The sequence below is a fragment of the Macrobrachium nipponense genome, chromosome 18 (assembly GCF_015104395.2).
Source record: "Macrobrachium nipponense isolate FS-2020 chromosome 18, ASM1510439v2, whole genome shotgun sequence".
Lineage (NCBI taxonomy): Eukaryota > Metazoa > Arthropoda > Malacostraca > Decapoda > Palaemonidae > Macrobrachium > Macrobrachium nipponense.
The window spans coordinates 53663079-53683321 of record NC_087211.1 but is presented as its reverse complement, the minus strand read 5'-3'; the positions used below and the strand labels follow the sequence as shown (position 1 = coordinate 53683321).

At 36.8% G+C, this 20243-nt stretch overlaps 1 protein-coding gene across 5 annotated transcripts in view; it reads left to right on the top strand.

The window, feature by feature from the left end:
• Positions 1–20243, top strand: part of LOC135197056 (RNA-binding protein 24-B-like) — a 117465-nt gene that overhangs the window by 32428 nt on the left and 64794 nt on the right. For 3 of the 5 annotated variants that reach the window (XM_064223998.1, XM_064223994.1, XM_064223996.1), the window contains exon 2: positions 15206–15347. In XM_064223998.1, the coding sequence (XP_064080068.1) occupies positions 15206–15347 (142 nt within the window). The remainder of the gene's footprint in view (positions 1–15205; positions 15348–20243) is intronic. The other 2 variants (XM_064223995.1, XM_064223997.1) reach the window with 1 other exon arrangement.

Here is a 20243-nt window from a genome sequence, read left to right as displayed (position 1 = left end):
GGTAGTTAGGCTTAGTGTTTAGTTTTATGCAGACTTTATGAATTATTCCTTTCATGTTAGTTCATCGTCGTTGGACGAGTGGTTTTCGCGCAACGGCTACCATTCCGGTGGTCCGAAGTTCGATTCTCGGCTCGGCCAATGCGGAGTCTCAGGAATTTACTTTTGGTGATTAGAAATTCATTTCTCGATACAATGTGGTTCGGATCCCACAACAAGCTGTAGGTCCCGTTGCTAGGTGACCAATTGGTTCCTAGCCACGTAAAAATATCCAATCATTCGGGCCAGCCCTAGGAGAGCTGTTAACCAGCTCAGTGGTCTGGTAAACCTAAGATGTATAAATCTTCCTTTAATTTTGAGAAAATCACTTGGAAGAATTATAGTTTTGATGTCACGTCAGATTTAATTAAAAATCCTGAAAGTGAAAAATTGATGATCATTTGATAAAAAGTATGATCTAAGTCTCTCTTAGTTTAACCAGACCACTGAGCTGATTAACAGCTCCCCTCCTAGGGCCGGCCCGAAGCATTTGATTTTTATGTACGTGGCTAGGAACCAATTGCTTACTTAGCAACGAGACCTCACAGCTTATTGTGGGATTTGAACCACATTGTATCGAGAAATTAATTTCTATCACCAGATGTACATTCCTCTGATTCCACGTTGGCAGAGCGGGAGCGAACTCGGGCAGTATCTGCACTATAGCTTTGAGCTTCGTTGTGGTTTCAGTGTTAAAAGAGAGAGAGAGAGAGAGAGAGAGAGAGAGAGAGAGAGAGAGGAGAGAGCGAGCGAGCGCGTTTTTTATTACATACTATAAATTTAGGTGCGTGAAAAACAAGATTATTACCACAACTTTATCTATATATATATATATATACACTATTATATATATATATATATATATATATATACATATATATATATATATATATATATATATATATAGAGAGAGAGAGAGAGAGAGAGAGAGAGAGAGGAGAGAGAGAGAGAGAGAGAGAGAGAGAGAGAGAGAGAGAGAGAGAGAGAGAGTGTTTTTTTACGCTCATAAGACTTCCCTAGCATTTGAAATTTTAGCGAAGTTTAAGGACGAGAAAGTAAGAGTTATTTTATAGTATTTTATACCCGGATCGTCCCGAGGAATAAAATACAAAGCAGAGAATAAATAAACAAACATTTAGACATTCAACCCACATGGCGATTAAGTTTTCCGTGTTTTTTTCTGTTTTGTTCTTTTTGATTGAGCTAGCCTTTATGCCAGCACGGGCTCTTGCTCATAGAGCAGCCCGTAAGTGTGGTTTCTTTCGTTATAATAAATTTTTTTCGTATTTGTAGAATTTCTTTTGTTTACTTTTTTTTGTTTTGTTAACATTTCCGACTCCTTTCATGACTGATATAATTTTTTCCACTTATTCGTGTGTTTTTGCCTCTTCTTTAGCGTTTGATCACTCGTAGTTCTCTAATTTAGGGAGGATTGTAATGTGTGCGTGTACGTGTGTGTGTTTACGCAATGGCGCTCGCGTGCATGAACGTTTGTGCATTGATTTTCGTTGATAGATACTGATCTGGTGTCTCGTAGTTGTAAAGTAGGGAGCATAATAAAATGTGTGTGTGTGCGTGCGTATGTATGTATGTCCCTTCGATTGTCAGTCAGTGTCTACTGACGGTGAAACTTCGACGTGACGGCGGTCTTCTCCGTAGGGGGAATAGTGCCGTCAGTAATCCTCCCGTCGTGCACTGTAGGCATTATTGGAGGTTCTTTGCAGCGTCCCTTCTGCCCTGGCTGCAACCTCTTTCATTCCTTAGCTGTACCTCCGTTCATATTCTCTTTCTTCCATCGGACTTTCCTCATAGTGCAGCTGCTTCGAGGTTTTCCTCCTGTTACACCTTTCAAAATTTCGTTCAGCGCTGAATGACCTCTTAGGTCCCAGGGCTTGGCTTGTGGCCAAATTTCTATATTCCTTCCTTCCTTCCTACATCCAAATCTTAGGAGGTTTTGGAATGCTGGAAATTCTGGAAGAGGCCTTTTACCCAACGATAATATTGGGGATTCGGGAATGATGACCCGAGTCATTCCAGGACTTCCGGAAGTGAAAAGGGTCTTTCACTATAGCAAAAATCTTGGAGTTCTGGAATGCGGGTCTGGAAGGTCCCCGAGAAGTGTGGAAATGGACGAGAACTCTAACACAAGTTTAAATCCAGTAATTCTGGAATGTGAAGCTGTTTGCCTTGGAAAAAGTAAAGGTCTTTCTTCTCAAAAAAAAAGGAAGCAATCCTTGTATTGTAAAATACGAACTTGTCACCAAGGCAGATGTCATTTATGTCAACCCAAGCGGTAATTAGCGATTTTATTTAATTTTTCTTTACCATGTAGATCCTCATTAGGAGGGTGGTGCCATGTGGCCCCTAGCTGCCACCTCTTTCATTCCTGTTACCTCTTGCTTTCTTCTTAACTCTACTTCCTCGACCCACTGCTAGCAATTGATTCACAGCGCAACTGCGAGGTTTTCCTCCTGTTACACCTTCCAAACGTTTTTCCACCTGTCAGCTTCAGTTTCAGCGTTGCAGATATATTTGAATACTAAAAAAATCTATATGTATATAGATATATATATAGATCTACACACACACACACACACACACACACAACCACACACACACACACACACACATATATATATATATATATATATAATATATATATATATATATATATATATATATATATATATTCTGTTCTACTCTATTCTAGCATATGGAACTGAATGGAAAGGCTGCGCACTTTTAATAACTGTGGAATGTGGATTTGCTGTCCCAGCGGCAGAACCCTTAAAATCCCATAGGGATAATCCCAGTTGGCCCGGCCAGATTTGGCGCATTAGCTCGCGAAGGACGCGCAATTCGACCCTCTTCCTCCTCCTCCTCCTACTGGTCGGAGACACTGACGTTCCCGAAGTCTTTGAAGCCGAAAAAGCCTTTGTTCGGCCGACACCCGATACGTCGGTCCCAGGTTGGTCTCGGTATAACTGCCGCCGTTCGGCGTACGAGCCGGAAGAGGGACTGGGAGTGACCGCTTCATTTTTGTTTGTTTGTTTTCTTTTATGGCGTCACGTTGTTTGACTGTCGTTTGTTGGTCACTTTTGGTTTGATATAATAGGACGCATGGTTAGACACGTGTATATCTATTGATGTATGTAATGTGTGTGTAATTTATATGTGCGAGCGAGCGTGCGTGCGTAGAGAGAGAGAAAAGAGCACACCAAGATAATTCAAAAATTTTGGCAGATTGTTTGCTGTGTCTTTGCCTTGACTCGCACAGTGGCATTCTTTTCGATATGTTGTTTGTTGACAATGCTTGGGGAATGTCCTAGCTTTGCAAAGAATGAAATTCTCTCTCATATACAAGCGAAGAGTGAATTTTATTGTTTTGTATGCCTAGGATTTTTTTTTCTATTTCGCTACGAAAGAGATTTAATCTTGTTTTCAAGGCACTGGAGTCGAGTTTTTGAGTGAGATTTTCAGAGAAGTATTAGGCACTTCTTCCTTTTGTTTTCTTGTATTTGCCTAACAACTATACAACAACAGCAGCAGCAACAACAAGAACAACAGCAACAACACCACCAACAACATCAACAATAACAGTCTTGCTTTTGTTATCTACGATCTTGTTATCTATTTTTGGGATTCTGTAGGTATTTTTCTTTTTATTTCTGAGACTGTGGCTATCGGCGTGTTGCTTTTTTTGAGTGGATTACTTTTGTTTTTTTATTTATCGTTTTGCTTTGCCTCTACGTCTTCAAAACACGGGAGTGGAATAGTTTGCTGATAGTGTTCGTCTAAAGTATAATCGACTGAGGGAGCAGGTGGGAATCGTCATGAATAAAGCTGTAGTATTTTTTTTAAAATCGCTGGGGGGGAGCATGTGGGAACGTCATGAAAATAAAGTGTATTTTAATCGACTGAAGGGGGGGGGAGCAGGTGGGAATAGTCATGAATAAAGCTGTAGTAAATCGGACTGAAGGAGGGGCAGAGAATCGTCAGAAATAAAGCTGTAATTTAATCGACTGAGGGAGCAGGTGGGATCGTATAAAAAGCGTAATATTTAATCGACTGAGGGAGCAGGGTGGAATGTCAATGAATAAGCTGTAAAGTATTTTAATCGACTGAGGGAGCATGTGGGAATCGTCATGAATAAAGCTGGAGTATTTTAATCGACTGAAGGAGCAGGTGGGAATCGTCATGAATAAAGCTGTAGTATTATTAACGACTGAAGGAGCAGGTGAGAATCGTTCATGAAGTAAAGCTGTATATTTTAACGACTGAGGGAGCAGGTGGGAATCGTTATATAAGCTGTAATATTTTAATTCGACTGAGGGGAGCAAAAGGTGGGAATCGTCATGAATAAAGCTGTAAATAATTTTTAAAGTCGACTGGGGGAGAAGGAGGGAATCGGTCCATGAATAAAGCTGTTATAAATCGACTGAAGGGAGCAGGTGAATCATCATGATGAGCTATATATTTTAATCGACTGAGGGGAGGGAGGTAATCGTCATGATTAAAGCTGTAATATTTGATCGACTGAGGGAGCAGTGGGAATCGTCATGATTAAAGCTGTAATATTTTAATCGACTGAGGGAGCAGGTGGAATCGGGTCATGAATAAAAGCTGCAATATGATCGACTGAGGGGAGCAGGTGAATCAATCATAATAAAGCTGAATATTTTTAATCATAAATAAAGCTGTATTATTTTTATTGCTGAGGGAGAGGTGGGAATCGTCATGTATGAAGCTGTAATATTTTTAATCGACTGGAGGGAAAAGAGGTGGGAATCGTCATGAATAAAGCTGTAATATTTTTAATGGACTGAGGGAGCAGGTGGGAAATCAGTCATGATTAAAGCTGTAATATTTTAATCGACTGAGGGAGAGAGGGGGGAGGGATCGTCATGAATAAAGCTGTAATATTTTTAATCGACTGAGGGAGCAGGTGGGAATCGTCATGAATAAAGCTGTAATATTTTAATCGACTGAGGGAGCAGGTGGGAATCGTCATGAATAAAGCTGTAATATTTTAATCGACTGAGGGAGCAGGTGGGAATCGTCATAAAAGAATAAGCTGTAATAGTAAATCACACTGAGGGAGAAGGTGGGAATCGTCTGATTAAAGCCTGTAATAGAATCGACTGAGGGAGCAGGTGGGAATCGTCATGAATAAAGCTGTAATATTTTAATCGACTGAGGGAGCAGGTGGGAATCGTCATGAATAAAGCTGTAATATTTTAATCGACTGAGGGAGCAGGTGGGAATCGTCATGATTAAAGCTGTAATATTTAATTTGACTGAGGGAGCAGGTGGGAATCGTCGTGATTAAAAGCTGTAATATTTAATCGACTGAGAGCAGGTGGGAATCGTCATGATAAAGCTGTAATATTTTAATCGACTAAGGGAGCAGGTGGGAATCGTCAGGAATAAAGCTGCAATATTTTAATTGACTGAGGGAGAAGGAGGGAATCTTCATGAATGAAGCTGTAATATTTGAATCGACTGAGGGAGAAGGAGGGAATCATCATGAATAAAGCTGTAATATTTGAATCGACTGGGAGGGAGGAGGAGGGAATCATCATGATAAAGCTGTAATATTTTTAATCGACTGAGAGGGAGAATGGTGGGAATCATCTGGAATGAAGCTGTGAATAATTATTTTAATCGACTGAGGGAGGAGGGTGGGAAGTCGTCATGAATAAAGCTGTAATATTTTTAATTGACTGAGGGAAACAGGTGGGAATCGTCATGAATAAAGCTGTAATATTTTAATCGACTGAGGGAGCAGGTGGGAATCGTCATGAATAAAGCTGTAATATTTTAATCGACTGAGGGAGCAGGTGGGAATCGTCATGAATAAAGCTGTAATATTTTAATCGACTGAGGGAGCAGGTGGGAATCGTCATGAATAAAGCTGTAATATTTTAATCGACTGAGGGAAATGGTGGGAATCGTCATGAATAAAGCTGTAATATTTTAATCGACTGAGGAGAAAGGTGGGAATCGTCATGATAAAGCTTTAAGTAATTTTACTCGATTGAGGGAGCAGGTGGAATCGTCATGAATAAAGCTGCAATATTTTAATCGACTGAGGGGGGGGGGGAGGGAGGGAATCGTATGATAAAGCTGTAATATTTTAATTGACTGAGGGGAGCAGGTGGGAATATTCATGATAAAGCTGTAATATTTTTAATCGACTGAGGGAGCAGGTGGGAATCGTCATGATTAAAGCTGTAATATTTTAATCGACTGAGGGAGCAGGTGGGAATCGTCATGATTAAAGCTGTAATATTTTAATCGACTGAGGGAGCAGGTGGGAATCGTCATGAATAAAGCTGTAATATTTTAATCGACTGAGGGGGCAGGAGGGAATGGGCATCATAAACCAGAACTGTAAATATTTTAATCATAAATAAAGCTGTATTATTTTAATTGACTAAGGTAGAAGGTAGGAATCGTCATGTATGAAGCTGTAATATTTTAATCGACTGAGGGAAAAGGTGGGAATCGTCATGAATAAAGCTGCAATATTTTAATGGACTGAGGGAGAGGTGGGAATCATCATAAATAAAGCTGTAAATATTTTTAATCGACTGGGAGAGGGAGAGGATGGGAAATCGTCATGAATAAAGCTGTAATATTTTAATCGACTGAGGGAGAAGGAGGGAATCGTCATGATTAAAGCTGTAATATTTTTAATCGACTGAGGGAGCAGGTGGGAATCGTCATGATTAAAGCTGTAATATTTTAATCGACTGAGGGAGCAGGTGGGAATCGTCATGAATAAAGCTGTAATATTTTGATCGATAGGGTAGCAGGTGGGAATCGTCAGGGAATAAAGCTGCAATATTTTAATGACTGACTAGAGTGAAGAGGGAATCGTCATGATTAAAAAGCTGTAATATTTTTAATCGACTGAGAGAAAGGAGGGAATCGTCATGAATAAAGCTGTAATATTTTTAATCGATCTGAGGAGCAGGTGGGAATCGTCATGAATAAAGCTGTAATATATTTTTTAATCGACTGAGGGAGCAGGTGGGAATCGTCATGAATAAAGCTGTAATATTTTAATCGACTGAGGGAGCAGGTGGGAATCGTCATGAATAAAGCTGTAATATTTTAATCGACTGAGGGAGCAGGTGGGAATCGTCATGAATAAAGCTGTAATATTTTTAAGATCGACTGAGGGAAAAGGTGGGAATCGTCATGAATAAAGTTGTAATATTTTTAATCGACTGAGGGAGGGAAAAGGTGGGAATTGTCATGAATAAAGCTGTAATATTTTTATCGACTGAGGGAGCAGGTGGGAATCGTCATGAATAAAGTTTTGTAATATTTTTAATCGACTGAGGGAAATGTGCGGGAATGTCATGAATAAAGCTGTAATATTTTAATCGACTGATGGGAGCAGGGTGGGAATCGTCATGATAAAGTTGTAATATTTTTAATCGACTGAGGGAAAAGTGGATTACATCATGAATAAAGCTGTAATATTTTAATCGCTGAGGGAGCAGGTGGGAATTGTCATGAATAAAAGCTATAATATTTTAATCGACTAAGGGGAGCAGGTGGGAATCGTCAGGAATAAAAAAGCTGCAATAGTTTTAATTGTACTAGAGAGAAGGAGGAATTGTCATGAATAATGCTATAATATTTTAATCGACTAGGGAGCAGGTGGGAATCGTCAGGAATAAAGCTGCAATATTTTAATTGACTTTGGGAGAAGGAGGTAATCTGTCATGAATAAAGAGTAATATTTTAATCGACTGAGGGAGCAGGTGGGAATCGTCATGAATAAAGCTGTAATATTTTAATCGACTGAGGGAGCAGGGTGGGAAATCGTCATGATAAAGCTATAATATTTTTAATCGACTGAGGGAGAGGTGGGAATCGACATGAATAAAGCTGTAATATTTTTTAATTCGACTGAGGGAGCAGGTGGGAATCGTCAGGAATAAAGCTATAATATTTTAATCGACTAAGGGAGCAGGTGGGAATCGTCATGAATAAAGCTATAATATTTTAATCGACTGAGGGAGCAGGTGGGAATCATCATGAATAAAGCTGTAATATTTTAATCGACTGAGGGAGAAGGTGGGAATCGTCATGAATAAAGCTGTAATATTTTAATCGACTGAGGGAAAAGGTGGGAATCGTCATGAATAAAGCTGTAATATTTTAATCGACTGAGGGAGCAGGTGGGAATCGTCATGAATAAAGCTGTAATATTTTAATCGACTGAGGGAGCAGGTGGGAATCATCATGAATAAAGCTGTAATATTTTAATCGACTGAGGGGAGCAGGTGGGTATCGTCATGAATAAAGCTATAATATTTTAATCGACTGAGAGCAGGTGGGAATCGTCATGAATAAAGCTATAATATTTAATTCGACTGAGATAGCAGGTGGGAATCGACATGATAAAGCTATAATATTTTAATCGACTGAGGGAGAGGTGGGAATCGTCATGAATGAAGCTGTAATATTTCAATCGACTTAGGGAGCAGGTGGGGAATCATCTGGGATGAAGCTGTAATATTTTTAATCAACAGGAGAGGTGGGTGAATCATCGGGAATGAAGCTATAATATTTTAATCGACTGAGGGAGAAGGTGGGAATCATCGGGAATGAAGCTGTAATATTTTAATCGACTGAGGGAGAAGGTGGGAATCATCGGGAATGAAGCTGTAATATTTTAATCGACTGAGGGGAGAAGGTGGGAATCATCTGGGAATGAAGCTGTAATAGATTTTAATCGACTGAGGGAGAAGGTGGGAATCTTCGTGAATGAAGCTGTAATATTTTAATCGACTGAGGGAGAAGGTGGGAATCTTCATGAATGAAGCTGTAATATTTTAATCGACTGAGGGAGAAGGTGGGAATCATCGGGAATGAAGCTATAATATTTTAATCGACTGAGGGAGAAGGTGGGAATCATCGGGAATGAAGCTGCAATATTTTAATCGACTGAGGGAGAAGTGGAATCATCGGGATGAAGCTGTAATATTTTAATCGACTGAGGGGAGAAAAGTAGGAATCATCGGGAATGAAAAGCTGTAATAATTTTAATCGACTGAGGGAGGAAGGTGGAAATAATCGGGAGAATGAAGCTATAAATATTTTAATCGAGCCGAGGGACGAAAGGTGGGAATCAATCGGGAATGAAGCTGTAATATTTTAATCGACTGAGGGAGAAGGTGGGAATCTTCATGAATGAAGCTGTAATATTTTAATCGACTGAGGGAGCAGGTGGGAATCGTCATGAATGAAGCTGTAATATTTTAATCGACTGAGGGAGCAGGTGGGAATCGTCATGAATAAAGCTGTAATATTTTAATCGACTGAGGGAGCAGGTGGGAATCGTCAAGATTTAAGTTGTAATATTAGAATCGACTTTTTGGGTAGTTAGGGAATCACTGGTCTTGAGGGTATAAGTGGTAGTTTAACCACTGAGTCAATCCTATTATTTTTATTATTATTATATTATGTTATATATAGGAGATATAGTGGCCATTCAATTGCTCTCCAGTTGTAAAGAATTTAATACTTTTACATCCGCGATAACTCCTATTGTAAAGGTTATGAATGAAATTGATTTAGAGTCTCTCTAGAATTGTGACAACGCCCCTTCCAATCCCCCCCCCCCCCCCCCCCCCCTCCCCACCCCACCAACCCCCCCAAGATCATGCCCCACCCCCCCGCACAAAAAAAAAAAAAAAAAAAAAAATTCCCATCCCGGCATAGTGGGTGGGGAAAATATTCCTGGTCATTTTTTTTTTTTTTATTTGAAAATTTAGTTAAGTGTTTTTTTTCTTTTAATTTGGTAGAAATATTTTATTTTAATAAATCGTTAAATTTTTTTGTGTGTGAATTCGTTGGTTTTTTTTCCTTTTTTTGATGAATTCGGTCAAGTTTTTCTTTTATTAATTCGATCAAAACTCTTTTTTTTAGTAATTCGGTCTTTTTAAATTTTTTTTTACAATTTTTTATGAATTCGGACAAATTTTTAAACTTCCTTCTTTTCTGAATTTGGGCGAAAATTAATTTTCCATTTTTTCGTTGTGAATTCGGTCAACTTTTTTTATCTTTATTATTATTATTATTATTATTATTATTATTATTATTATTATTATTATTATTATTGTTTTTTGTGGTGAATTCGGCCAAAAAAATTTCCTTTTTCTCTTATGAATTCGTTACATTTGATCGTGTTATTTATTTTTGTTTTAATTTGGTAAAAAAAAAAATCCATTTTCTTCGATGAATTCGGTCAGATTTTATTTTCTTTTATTTTTCATTTGGTGAATTTGGAATGGAAAAAAAAAAAAAAAAGTGTGAATTCGTCACTTTTTTTTTTTTTTTTTTTTTTCGTTTTTTTCGATTTTTTTTTTATCCCATTTTTTTTTCTTGGTGAATTGTGGTTGTTGGCGTGTGTGGTTGACGTCGCCTGTTATCTCTCGGCTCCTGTCGGTTGCACGAGCCTGTGGTGGTTACAATAATAATCATAATAATCAATAATCATGATTAATGTCTTTACTGTGTTTTTTTTTATTCTCGGATTGGTGTCACTAATCATTTCTTCTCTATTTTTTTTCTTCACTCCATTTTGAATTATGTTTGTCAACCAACTAATTCAGTGTCTCTTTTTTTTCCATTTTCTTATTCTTTGGTGGAACTTAGATGACTGTACTAATGCACTGTAGTTCAGAATAACAAGGAACAGTATTTTTTTGAAGTTTAGTGTTTTATTTTTTCTACAGTTGGTATTTTGAAGTGGTTACTGCTACTGTTTTCGTGGTTATATATAGGATATGGAACTAACTTCAGTTGTGTTGCCAATTAAAGGGTTTGACCTTTGAAGTGTAAACCTGCTAAAGATTAGTTTGATTTTTTTTGCGTGTTATGTAACTGGGGATAACGAGTTGCATTTTGAAGTGATCTGACAGGAATGTTGGACCTGACTCGCTTCAGGAAGCGATCATCAAGGAATATTACTTCTGAGTCACCTCGGAGGTCATTTACAAAGGTGTCTTAGTCATTTGAAAGAAAAATGGCCTCTGAATCCACTCGGAGGTAATACGTTAAAGAGGTAAAAAAAAAAGTTGTAATCATTTGAAAGCAATAATGGTTCTGTCGGTTTTAGTAATTTTGAAAGAATATTGGTTCTGTGACACCTGTGGCAATTGAAAAAAGGTTAAATGTGAATGTGAAAACAATGTTGGTTCTGAATCAAAGCAGAATTAAGAAATTCTAAAGTTCTATTATTTTGAAAGCAATATTGGTTCTGAGATACCTCAGAAGGCAATTGAAAAAAGTTTTTATTTGAAAGGAATACTGTTTGAGAGACGCCTTTGAGGTAAATTTAAAAAAAAAAGTTGTAATCACTTGAAAGTTATTTTATTATTTGTTCTGAGCCACCTCTGGAGAAATTTTGAAAAAGTTTGTAAGGTGTAAGGCTTATAGAAGAGTAAGTGTATGCCTGTTTGTTGACAATCTCAGTGTTTGTGGGAAACTCGTTTAATGGAAATATAAGCTGGAGGTCTGGAGCAGAGGACATCATTTTAGAATATGCTGGCTTTTATGTTATTCCGAGAACGTAATCAAGTAGACAAAAATGAAAGTAAAAATGAGATAATGTTGTCCCAAAGAAGGCTTAGAAAAATAAAAACGAGATAATGTTGTCCCAAAGAAGGCTTTGAAAAATAAAAAAGAGATAATTATGTCCCAAGGAAGCCTGAGATAGTTTGGCTTAAAGAGAGGAGCATGAAAACGATCCATGAATTTCGAGGTATTGGAGATCACCGAAATTACTGTGTAATTTAGTATCTACATTTAGCCTGAAGGATAGTTTAGGTGATTTAACTCCCTAAAACGAAACTTTTCAAAGATATTTAAAGTTTTAGTTTTAGACGAATGTAAATGTGCAAATTCTGCTTAGAAAAAATAGTATGAATTTTATTTAAATGATTGTTTTTTAAAATTAAAAATGAACTTGGTGCTTGCATTTGAGGGGAATTATATAAAATTGATCATTTAAGAGGGATTTTTGATGAATAAACAGCCATTAAAAGTAAATTTCGTCAGGCACTGGACAAACTCTGTGAAAGAGACAGAACATTGATAACAAATGCCTATCAATTAAGAACAAAACCTTCCTGCTTCGGCACTGAATTCAGTAGAGTAAGAAGGACCGTCTTAAAACTACTCATGTTGATTTATCGAATGCTCTCTCTCTGTATAACATACAAGCAGTGGTTCTGTGGCGATGCTACTATAGGTGTGTGGCACTCGGAAGAATGTTGGCTCGCTCAGATGGAGAGGTGCCAAGCTCCGTCGGTAAATGTGGAGCATTCGACGTGGACTGGAGAGAACGGAGATGGGGGTATTCAGCTTAGAACCAGTTATTGACGAAGGAGTGTGAAAGGAATAGGATGAAATAAAAAATAGAAAAAATCAAGATACATGCAATACCTATCGAGCAGAAGATTAAAAAAGTGACGTCACGTAAACTGGGCCACGCTAGCAAAAAAATATATATAGATAGATAAGGATAGATAGATAGATAGATAGATAGATAGATAGATAGATAGATAGATAGATAGATAGATAGATAGATAGATTGATTTTGGGACATATTACAGAGACACTTAACACCGCAGATTGAACAACCTTCCGAAGTCGCCAAGTAGAGAGATTTTTTTTTTGTAAATTTTATCCAGTTTCAGGAATAGACGAAGAAACAGACCCCGTTGTATTTTTTTCAAAACATAAGAAACATAATAAAGGGTAATTTGGAACAATGAAAAACGAAAAAAAAAAAAGTGAAATAGAGAATGAAAATTAGGGACGTGATTTACGAATGAGAGGAGGGGAAATTTTATAATTAATAGTCTTAATATTCTTAATAATTTTGAGTTGACAGGTTTTGTGGAATCTATGGAGCATTAGTTAGTAGACGCTTTGAACCAACACGCTAATAATTAATGGATCGATCTAAACCACAGAAGAACTTGAGAGGAGAACTCGTATATTTACTAATGAAATATGACTTATGATGATTATTTTCTTCGCGTGGTCGTGCACACGCACGCTGTATGAATGACCAAAGAGAGACGAATATACAGATGTATACATAGGCCGAAGAAGACTTGAACTCGTCTTGCCAGTTAACATTGTAATATGTCACGCTTTGTATAACGAAGGCCAGCAACTTTTAAAAGTTGGAAAATATGTGTAATAAAAATCAGAGAAAAATCTCATTTGGAACAATATTTGTCATGGCTTAATAGTATTGTTTGGAGTTGGTGGTAATTGTGTGTAAAAAGAAAAAAAACTTCCTAGATAATATAAAGTCAGTATTTACCATTGTTGTTGTTTTCCTGGATTATGTTTGCCCTTTTATTTTCATATGTGAATGCCGACTTTTCGTAGTTTGGTATTGCTACGTTATATATGTGTATGTGTGTATAATATATATATATATATATATATATATATATATATATATATATATATATATATATATGTATTTGCATAACTCTATGCATATATTGAATGTATATGTGTAAGTATATATACACGTTCATACCTTCGTAAATATAATGTATAGATCTACATGCATTTTGTACACACGCATATGTCGTACCAAAAAGTATTTGCTCGAAATGTAAAGCTTTTTGGCTTTTGTGTTGAAAATGATCTGGTATATATATTTTTGTGAAAGTGTGTCAAGCGCATTCAACATTTTGCCAATGTTGGGCGCCAAGATCTGTACATGTTGAATGTTTGATGACCTGAAAACATTATGTTTTGGTAGTGTTGACATAGGGATTAGTAGTACACAGGCTGACTTGTTGTGGGATGTGCTTTCTTTTTTTTCTCTTTAAATTTTTATTTTTGAAGGTCAGTAGGCATGATATTGCAAGCTGTTGTTGCACAAAGAGTTGGGTTTTGTTTTCATTTCGATTTGTTCAGCTTCCTCACAGCTTCACCACTTACTTCGCAGTGTTGCTGGGGACGTCGGGCTGACTTTAAATTCTGGGGGTAATTTCGATTGTTCGAGGGAAAAACTTTACCTAAAAGTGTAAACGTGAGTTTTAATTCAAGACAGTTTCAGTCAGATTTAGAAGACTTAGTGATTGTCCCAACCTTTTTGGTGACCCCTTTTCGGAATTATTCATTCGGATTTAGGAATTTTCAAATTTTAATTTTTTTTAATGGAATGTTTCGATCAAATTTTGGCATTGTTTAGAAGATATTGAAGTCATTCACTTGTTGTAAAAACGTACAACCAAGCATAGGCGTATAGAAATGATTTATCTGCCGAAATATTTTTTGAATAGGAGATTATATCTAGTTGAAGCAGGTTTAGAATTAGTGAGGAATCTTGGAAATAATTTCAAAATTTAAGTTTGCATCGTACATAGCCTACTCTCCGGCGCTTTTGAATAAGTCTCAAAATCCCAAATGTCATTTTTTAAATATAGAACCAGCGGTTGTTTGCAAAATATCAGAATTCGACGACGGTATTTTTGTAGATCTGAAGACACATTCTTGTAATGACGAAATATTCCGTTTCGGACAAGAGAGAGAGAGAGAGAGAGAGAGAGAGAGAGAGAGAGAGAGAGAGAGAGACACACATATATATATATATATAATAGGATATATATATATATATATATATATATATATATATATATATATATATAATCCTATGACGTTAGGTCGATTTTAGGCAGTATCAAGAAACGGGACTGAAAGGTCATGTAAAGTCAACATTCATTTTTCCAAAGGTCTGAAGGTATATCTTGTAGATTGAATTTTTATGACGTTAGGATGTACCAGAGAGAGAGAGAGAGAGAGAGAGAGAGAGAGAGAGAGAGAGAGACACCCCACTCCCCCCCGAAATCTTCTCCAGCGACCCTCCAGCATCCGGGAGACACGGCACTCCGGAAGGAGAAACATAGGATGCTGTTTGAAGTTTTGAAAAAAACAAGAAAAAAAAAAAGAAAAAAAAAATGGTTTTCGTTGAATGTTTGTTTTTTTTCCTTTGATGCAGAGTTGCCTTGTTGCTTTTGTGGCCAGCCACTCAGCCCTCACGACCCCCTTTTCCCCCCCCAGTGTCTCCCGACGTCTAACGAGGTCCGTCTTTTTGTCTTTTGTCCCGCAGGTGACGATGGCCGACAAGGCGGGCGCTGACCGGGCCATCAAGGAGCCCAATCCAGTCATTGACGGGCGGAAGGCGAACGTGAACCTGGCGTACCTGGGGGCCAAGCCAAGAGGCCCTGCCGCAGGTGAGGACGCCCTATACGGTTCGTATACAAGGAGGCGGTTCGTTGTACTAACACCTACCCACACAAAAAAAAAATCCCCCAAAATCCTGAAACCATTTAGTCTCTTGGCTCAAAATACTCGAGGTTTTATGAGTTTTTTTTTCTTTTAAATTTTCACTTTTGTTTGAATGAAAAATCGTTTTATATTATTTTTTTCTAATGGAGAATGGTTTTTATAAACAGGTGATTTTATCAAAAATGTACTATATGCAGAAGAAATGGATGCTTGAAAATAAATGAATGTTTCTGCTCATTAGGATAGTTTGGTGAATAAATATAGTTTTATGAATGAATATAGTTTTTATAAAACTGAAACATTATCCAGAAAATCAGGAAAACATTTTCACCAAAATTGAGAAAAATATCCTAAAAATCATTTCCTTATAAATCCTGAACATTTTAGAAAAACTGGAATATATCCTAAAAAAATCTATATCATAACATTTAGAAAAACTGGAATAGATCCTAAAAAATCTATTAATTTTTATTACAAAATTGAAACTTAAAAAAAACTGGATTTTTTCTTGCAAAAAAAAAAAAAAAAAAAATCACAAAAACTGAAATATTTCCTCAGAAACCTAGATTTTTGTTTTCTGAAAGTATGATTTTTCACACGAATGGGAAACAGGTTATCAAGCAGTGTAGTATACCAAGTAGCTATTTCCTTTTTTATCCAGAGTAGTCAGTCACTCGTAGGTGGCTCATATAAACCGGGCCAGAGACTCGATGGTTTTTATAGCATTGTGAATAACGCTTTCCTTTCAAATGAAGGACAGTATTCATGCTCTGTCTATATTAGATTCCTATATTTTTCTATAGAAGCAAAAAGTTATACCCTTTCAAGGCAAAGTATTATTATTATTATTGTTATTATTATTATTATTATTATTATTATTATTATTATTATTATTATTATTATTATTATTATTATTATTATTATTATCATTATCTCACATCATTTGAAACATAAGGCGTTATTCACGATCTGTACTAACATACCCTTCTGTCAAATATAGAAAAAAATTATTGTGTAAGATAGCTTGTTATATATAAACCACGTGAAACTTGACGATCTGAATACCAAGCACTTTGTACTTGACATTTTTCCCTTCCAAGTAAGTGTCACTTTTTAAGAGATAAGTATGCAAAGCTGTTGTAGGGAAAGAAATGTATGTGCAGTGGACTTCCTCTGAGGTAAAAAAACGTAAATAAATAAATAAATAAATAAAAAAAAAATAAAAAATTAACAAATATAATAAAAAAAATTAAAAAAATATATAAATGAGGGGAAAAAAGTTTAACAGAAATTAGGAATTGATTTCCTACTGCAAGAATTTATGCTCTGCACTTACGCTCGACGATCAATGCAGCCAATTACAGAATTGATGCATGTTTTCTTTGTATGCAGTATTTTATGTAGTGATTATATGTGTATATGTATATTATGTATTAGGGTATGATATATATATATATATATATATATATATATATATATCTATATATATATATATATATAAAGACTATATGTGTGCATTTATTTAAATAATTTACACTTTTTAATATTGTTTTTATTATGTATTTTGTACTTTAATATTCTCTCTCTCTCTCTCTCTCTCTCTCTCTCTCTCTCTCTCTCTCTCTCTCTCTCTCTCTCTCCTCTCTCTCTCAGTAAAACCTCCTTGAAATCGTTAAGAGATAAACATTTCATAGTTCTAGTATTTTAGCTCAACTAAGCTGCTTATACTCCGTCATATAGTTATCGTTCTCATAGATTATAAGTGATTGTTATTGACTTCTAATCACGTGGTAATGGGAATGCATTTCCAGTGAAAGAAGTTCCAGCGACCCGGCTTCTAATTCCAGGGCTGATGGAAAGCACCTCGTTGGTCCAAAAGACTCCTGTATATTTTTCTGCCAAGTGCTCTTCTCAATGGACATTTAATACTCGTCCGTTTTGGTAAAAGAACTTCTTTTGCAATTTGAAGAAAAGCCTTGGAAATGTCATCAGTGTTGGCTATAGGAGTTATCTGAATAGATCCATTTTTTTTTTTGTCTAGTTTGATATTGAGAATGAATTTATGTGGTGCTGTGGATATTCGTTAGAATTTTTTTAATGTTGGAAAATAATTGACTCGTTGGCAGAGTCCTCTTAATAGAAAAATGAGTGTTCTTTTTGCTGTATGTGATTCACGCACTGTCATCGTAAAACCAGGTGCACTGTAGGTGTTCCTTGCTCTTTGCAGCGTCCCTTCGGCCCCTAGCTGTAACCCCTGTCATTCCTTTTGCTGTACCTCCGTTCGTATTCTCTTTCTCTCCACCCACCCCTACCAATTGTTTCATGGTGTAACTGCTTTGAGGTTTTCTTCCTGCTACACCTTTCACTTTTTTTCACGTCAATTTCCGTTTCTGCGCCGAATGACCTCATAGGTACCAGCGCTTGGCCGTTGGCCCGAATTCTATATTCTATTCAGTTGAACTTGCGTCTTTGTTCATAAACTCACTGACATGTGAGCGTCTTTGTTCATAAACTCACTGACATGTGAGCAAGGCTTTTCAATAATAGAACGACTCCAAAATATTAGTGAAAAATGAATCGAACTGCTGTTAACAGCATTTCTGAAAACTGAACACCCCCCTCCCCCCGCCCCCCGTCACCCACCCAGCGGGCTATTAATCCCTATCGGCTGGCCAATGCCGGCAGAAAAAACGCGCCTCTTGAATATTTGAGAAAGACGAGAGAACGATCATCACCACGTACGTAGCCGTTTAGCGTTGATGGGTGGTGGTGGTGGACGCGTTCAGAAGCATCGATTATCGAAAGCGCCTGGTGTCCTTTCATATATATAAACCTTCCGGCCTGTTAATTCAGTCATTCCCACTCCGTGTCCTCTTATTTACGAGGTGTTTCGTGTGCTTTTTTTTATTTTATTTTTTTTTTAAAATTTTTTTTTTTTTTTTACGGAGGGCCTGAGAGTCCGAACGTCCTCCGTCGCGTGACGGGGGGAGGGGGAGTGGGTAGGGGGGGAGGAGTGAAAGTCTTGCGTTAACTTTTTAATCTTTCGTCAATTTTTTTATCTTCTGTTTTATGTTGGTAAGATTGCTGGGAAGTGGAATTCTGTTTCCTTGATTAGAATTGACGAGGGTGTGTGTGTGTTTGTTTGTGTGTAAATATGAATGTGTTTGTGCTAGTACAACTTGTTTATGCATAAGATACGTGTGTGTGTATGTGTGTATATAATTATTTACTGCATGTGCTAGGTGAATATGCTTACTACCTGTGCTGCTTATTAAACCGTGTATGTATGAACGCTTGTATGTGTATGTGTGTGTGTTAGAGTATCTGCATATAAAATGTATATATTTGCATTAATACATATTTGTCTATTTTTAATGTATATGTATGCATGAGCAGCTTACAAGATATGTGAAAGTGCATTACAGTAGTTGCGTTTATGCACATGTATTTGCATCTAAAAAATATACATATGTATATTCTGACCTTATAAAAAAAAGATGAGCGTGTAAGTACTAATATACATTTGCTGCGTGTACACATTTTTTACGCAAACGTGCAATAGATGTATACATGACCCTGTATAAAAAAAGCGAATGTATACAGGTACTGCATGTGAACTATGAAAGCAGCTGTAACGGGTTTGAAAGCAAACTGTCATTGAAGTTTCGGAACAATTCTCTCTCTCTCTCTCTCTCTCTCTCTCTCTCTCTCTCTCTCTCTCATTGTCCATAGATATTTATATTTTCGTCTTCATTGGATGATATATCATTAGCACGGATCTTGTCTCTCTCTCTCTCTCTCTCTCTCTCTCTCTCTCTCTCTCTCTCTCTCTCTCTCTCTCTCTCTCTAAAAGCTACATAGTTATTCACATCATTCTTAGCGGATGGTAGCGCTCCCGTGATGTGAATTTTACTGTGTGCGTGTGTGTGCGTCTGTGTGTGTACGTCTTGAACAGATTTAAACATATTTACGAGGCATATTTACACTTCTTCTTTTTTGTGTGGCATCTTTAATGCTTTCACCTGTTTGTACCTTCCAGCTGGGCCTTTAAATTTCTGCCTGAGTTTATTTATTCCTTTCTTTTTTCCTGCTCTGTTGGAGGCAGTTCTGCTTTTCTGCTCTTGTCCGGTATGTTTCTGGCTATGCGTGTGGGTTAATGTGCTTTTTATGTATGGATGTACGTGTTTTTATGTATGTGTGTGTGTATGAATGATGTTGTTAATGGAAGCAGAGTCTATATACTAAATCTATATATTACAGCTTCTTTCCGTAATAAATGCCTTAACACATTGTGTACGTTTTTCATTATGTATGTATATATGCATGCGTGCAAGCACCTTTACGGCGATGTTTGTGGTTTTTAGTCCTTGTGTTTATATGTAATGTACGAGTTTTGTTGAAAATTTAAGAAATTATAAAAAAAAACACCACAAATGTGTGCACTGAAATGACGTATAAGGCATTCCAAGCTATCTGTATAAGGACAGTTATTTTTCACTAATAAATGAGTACGCTTCTCATTATGTATGCATGCATGTATGTACTATGTATATATGTACGTATGTATGCACCGAGATGACTGAACGTAATCCTGGTTTAGCTTCACATTTTTTGACGGGAAAAGTAATTTTGGTTAACTTATTTTTTGTACCCAGCTGATCAAAAGGTAATTGGTTTGCAATGATAGAGTATTAGTTATTAGTTATTTTTTTTTTAGACTTTTATGATAGGCGGAGTTTCTATGCATGTTATTGGGTTCATGTTTTAGGTTTTACCTATCTCGTTCACCTGTAATATTGGAAATATTTTAAAATAGTTTATCTGAGAGAGAGAGAGAGAGAGAGAGAGAGAGAGAGAGA